We start from the raw sequence: 5,236 nt of genomic DNA, 5'->3' as shown, positions 1-5,236 counted from the left end.
TCCTAAGATTACATTGTTTAGGAGTTTTAATATTTTGTATTACAATAATATAATATAACTCAATTAGTGCAGATTTTGATAATATTTTTTATTCTATTTGTAACATTTTAAACTATTCTCAAAATCTACACTCAAGATAAAAATAGTTACACACCAAAAATCTATTTTCCTCAAATATAAACCACTCTACACTCACACTTATTGCTCTTAATAAAAACACTAAAAATTAGGCAAAAATACATAAACTATTTTTTCCACGGTAAAATATAAAACCATAAGAGACTTATCAAATTTATCAAAAAAATCAACCATTTAATCAGTATGCAAAATGACCATGACAAAATTATCTGTCTTCCAAACAAATTAATGGGAAAAACTATTTTGAAAACAGAGAAAGAGAAGTACATTTTAGAAAAACCAAATATAATATCTTTCTATGCATATCTAGGTGAATTACAATCAAAGGGAAAGGGCATATCCCTAGATAAACATCTAGGAACCATTACTGTTACAAAATGGCCCTTGGCCCTTTTATAAGTCCAATTCAATGAGAATATCATACCCTATTATGCATTTAGTGTAAAGAATCTCAGAATTGTCCTTGTGCAGGGACAATTTGGTGTACACACATGACCAACTTCATTCATAAAGACAAAATGTGCTCTGTTATCTAAGTCACCATAGTTACTTCAGCAGATTTATAAATAGACACTGTCAGTGAGGATGGCAACCACCTTAGGCATTCCCTATCAGATCTGTATACCTCGGACTCCAACTCCTCAGGATGCTCTTTCAAATAATTCGAGTAGTTCTGAGCCTCAGGAAATCCTATGATGTCTGCAACAATGCTTGTTCCTTTGCCAAGCATGACTCTGTCTTTGAGTAACAGAAAATCTGGTAGATAGCAATGCTTGAAATGATCCATGAATATGAAATCAAATGATGTGGCTCCCATTTCATTCAGGAACTCTTCTAATCCATCCATAAGCTCAGTCAACGTTCCTTTCAACACTGTTATCTTCGAGGATAGACCTGATGAAGATGAATTAACATAAAATTCCAGAATTCAATCGATGAAAACAGATACATTATCCCTTTTAGTGTTTTAGACTAATATATGATCAGGCAAGACAAATTCTTTAAGTAGGACATAAATTACACAAATATTTTCATAGCGAATCATTCTAAATATGTATATTTAATGATTTCTTAATCAAGGTTGATTATTTGGCTAATATGGAATTAGCTAGTATCAATTTAAATCCTCAAATAAAACACACTAGATAACTCGACCTTTCTTTCCTAATTTGGTGGTATGGTTATTAAAAGTTATAGTTTCCCTTGAAATTTGATTATGTTGTATTTTTCTGAAAAGTTTTTGCTCACATTAAGATAACCAAACTCCTTTGAATTTTGAAAAAAGAATGAATAGTTTATAATGAAATTAAAACTTTAATCATGAAACTTTTCAAAATGAATAGCTTATCATGAAATTAAAACTTTGCAATGATTCATAATGAATGCATTTTCATATTGAAACCTAACATAAAATAATATCAGGAATGCTTTTGAGGCTAGAAAGAACTATTGTTCAGAAAGAAAAGATTGCACTTAACGATGGTTTGATCTACATTATAATTACGGCTTTTTCATTTAATAAAATGCACTTTACATTTTGAGTTGCAATACCAGGAAAGAGCTTTCCAATAAGGAAAATGCACTAAACCTTGGAGAGCAACATTCTCCTTCAAAATTTTAGAAACTTGGAGAAGATTGTTATCATTTTTTGAGATTTTCAGAGCCAAACACAGTTTAATCCATCCCTTACCAAGGTTTTGATTTTCTGTGGTCTAAATAAAATTAATTAGGTTAACCCAAATTTATCGAAGGTCTTGTCCTTATGCTGAGACAAGTTAAACTACATGAAATCATGGTAGATAAATCGACAGAACAGATAGATAGTGACCAATAGCAAAGTAAAGATTAATAGAACATGAGCTAATTCATACAGTATATATGAATAGACTGCAAGTTCTGGACTGAACAGTTGTGGGATAAACTGATACAGATATATGAACTGAATGGTGCATTTTACAGATCATTTTGTGACACACCCTTACTACAAACGTATACATGCCAGAGTAACCTAGTTTAAAGGTGTTTGGAGTAATTTTCATACTCATTTTATTGGAAATTGATCACATGGATTAAACTACTCTGGGATCTTGGGATTAATTGCCCACTCAAAGTAATGATAAGGGTTTGGAAATTTATTAATACCCGAAAGTTTTAGTGTAGCTAAAACCTCAATATTATGCTGAGAAAAGTTAAAGATAAATTGACAGAACAGATAGATAGTGAGCAATAACAACTTTGTAAAGATTAATAGAACATGAGCTAATTCATACAGTATACATCAACAGACTGCAAGTTCTGGACTGAATAGTTGTGGTATAAATTGATACGGATATATGAACTGAATGATGCATTTTACAGATCATTTGTGACACACCCTTACGTACACACGTTTACATAGAAGAGTAATATATTTTAAAGGGAAGAACAGCAGAGTATAAAGGGTTTGTATCCAATAGTACGAGTGAAGAATTCTTCACCATTAAACAAGATTGAATTTCTATGAAGGGTTCTTTCAAAGCACAGGATCATTTTGAGGTAGCACCCAAGAAGCAATAAATCTCCCTCAAACAAGATTAAACAACATTGAATTTCTATGAAGGTTTATTTTAAAGCTACAGGATCATTTTGAGGTAGCACCCAAGGAGCAATAAGTCTCTCTCACACAGAGCAGCAAAGTCTAAGAGAGTAGGATCCAAGGTTTTTCACTGTTGGAGCAACCCTAGGATCGGTGAAAAAGGTTAAAGGAAGTAAAATACCCATATCTGATATTTTGTTTGTGGCTATGAGATAACAAAATATCTGATATTATGTTTAAGCCTATGAAGTAACAAAACAATTGACGAGAAGTACACAAAATATCACCTGCATGCTCGATCATTTTTGTGGCAATTTCATGGTTATGTGAGTTCATTTCTATGGAAACCAGCATGCTGTCTGCTTTCACCATCTTAGAAGCAATTCTAATGGCAGAATACCCACAATAAGTTCCGAGCTCTAAGGCCACCCCAGGATCAGATTTCTGCACTGCATCATCCAGAATAGAGCCCTTCTCCTTCCCTAAAATTGCAAGCCAAGTATGGTTAGCAAAACTATCCATGGCTTTCAACACAGACTCTGCATTTCCCTTCTCTGCATTTTGCAGGACATAATTTAGAAGGGCTCGCTCTCTGCAGTCGGGGGAATGACCTGCCAGCCATGCTTGCCTGTCAAACCAAAATGTTAGGTATGACAGGAACCTTGACACAAGACCGGATGCCATGGTTTTAATTTATTGAGAACCCGGACGAAGATGGACAGATTAATTATAAATTTCAAACGAGTAGAATGCTGAGTGCATTATGACAATCTTCCAAAGTTCTAAGAGTAGACTATATATGCTAATAGGAAGCGAATGTGATTCTAAGCTTATAGAAATGTTATATTTGTTGTCAGTTATTGGGTGAAAGAGTGAATTAAACATTGGATTGATTTATCTGATTTGGAGATGGATTAGCAGGGCTTCTCTAAATTGGGTTAACAGGGATTTTATGGGGACAGTGTGGACGATTAATGAGCAAGGAATTACATTTGCTTGAAAATAATCAGTTATCAATGAAGCCTTTGATCCAACATACTACCATCAATTATTTTTTTCCGAGTGGTTTGATGCCTTAGAATAATGTTGCACTTGCAATACACGTTTGCTTGTGAAATGGGAAAAGAAAGAATTACAGTGAGGTGGCACATGTTCGTTTGTGTAAACTACAGGAAATTCTTTGTGTGAAGAGCAATCCTTGTGTAACTTTACCAATCCTGGGCAAAAAGTCCACGGCTGCTCGTAATGATGAAGGTAGCGCAGAGTTAGTGAGAGGCAAAATTGTAGTGTACAGTGAAGATGAGATGAAGGAACACTACCTTTATTATGTGGTGAGATTAAATTCTTCTAGGTGAAATTAAAGATTTAATGTAAGGTTTGTATTTATGGGGATTTGACCTCAGCACTTTCAAAATGGTTTTTTTGAGTGTAGTTGATTAACTCCTTATCTCTGAATGGGCTCCCTTCTGCAAATTAGAGGCTGTGAGTTGGGCTTAATCTATTATCATCCTAGCAGCTTTGACATACCTCTCTTTCAATCTGAATCTAAATCTTGACAAATTAGTGTTGCTTTTCCACTTTAAAGAGAGGCTGTGAGTTGGGCTTAACCTATTATCATCCTAGCAGCTTTGACATACTTCTCTTTCAATCTGAATCTAAATCTTGACAAATTAGTGTTGCTTTTCCACTTTAAAGAAAGAACCTTGTAGGCTCCAGACTGTGAGTTGGACTTAACCCATTGTTATCCAAACACTTTTACAGTTTGTTTGGGTTTTTCTTATATACCTCTCTTTTAACCCTAATCTAAATCTTGAAAAAGTACTTTTGCTTGGTCACGTGTGTTGCTTTTCCATTTTAAATGGGAAACCTTTGAAAATGAGGTTATAGTATGCAACGTGCCTAGCATTATAAACAATGATGTTTATTTATATAGTTAAGCAGTAAGAAATACATGCATTCCCTTGTGATAAGACATGAGAAAGAGAAATTTATTATTATTAATATGAGAGGAGAAAAACTTTTATGGCAATGGAGATGTAAAAACTGGTTAGTCTTTAATTTTGTTTTCTTATTAATTTTCCTAATACGAAATCTAAATATTTCATTTTGATGATCTACATCCTCAATTGTGGTGTGAAGGGATGGGGAATTTCTCCCTTTTAAGAAATTTAATCAATATGATCCACATCCTCAATTGTGGTGTGAAGGGATGGGGATTTTCCTCCTAAGAATTTTACAAAATTCTCATTCCCTCTTGGGCTGACTCCCCAAATTCTTTAATGATTCATTGCATGCTTATCTCACAATCTACTTGTGATTGTTCTTGATTGCTTGTACCATTGTAATAGTGTAAGCTATTGATAAATATCTAACTCTATCTCTAGGTCGATGTAAGTAATTTAATAAATTTTTTCTTTCTCTTCTTGATAAAAATGATGTCGTGTATGTAAGTTTTAGCATGTTGCCAAAAAATGGCACCAAAAAGTGGTGGGGCAAAGAATTATAACAAGAAAGAGCTCCTCA

The 5,236-nt window shown here is 33.7% G+C and overlaps 1 protein-coding gene across 1 annotated transcript; it reads right to left on the bottom strand.

Annotated features, from left to right (window-relative positions):
• Positions 1–406: 406 nt before the first annotated feature.
• Positions 407–3,711, bottom strand: LOC149210344 (uncharacterized). Its single transcript, XM_089394406.1, has 2 exons — positions 3,001–3,711; positions 407–1,032 (listed from the first exon to the last, which is right to left on the bottom strand). Exons 1-2 carry the CDS (start codon positions 3,395–3,397, stop codon positions 671–673), a joined length of 759 nt encoding a protein of 252 aa, XP_089250532.1. The 5' UTR covers positions 3,398–3,711; the 3' UTR covers positions 407–670.
• Between the last annotated feature and the right edge of the window lie 1,525 nt (positions 3,712–5,236).

The sequence above is a fragment of the Pinus tabuliformis genome, chromosome 1_2 (assembly GCF_031772625.1).
Source record: "Pinus tabuliformis cultivar Carrire ecotype Pingquan chromosome 1_2, CPIR1, whole genome shotgun sequence".
Lineage (NCBI taxonomy): Eukaryota > Viridiplantae > Streptophyta > Pinopsida > Pinales > Pinaceae > Pinus > Pinus tabuliformis.
This window is presented reverse-complemented; position numbering and strand designations above follow the sequence as displayed.

Bases quoted from the DNA above. Each gene is read 5' to 3' on its own strand.
- LOC149210344 (XM_089394406.1), bottom strand. From the start codon at position 3,397: ATGGCATCCGGTCTTGTGTCAAGGTTCCTGTCATACCTAACATTTTGG. The intron at 1,033-3,000 runs GTGATATTTTGT...CATCTTCATCAG, and splicing joins AAAAATGATCGAGCATGCAG to GTCTATCCTCGAAGATAACA.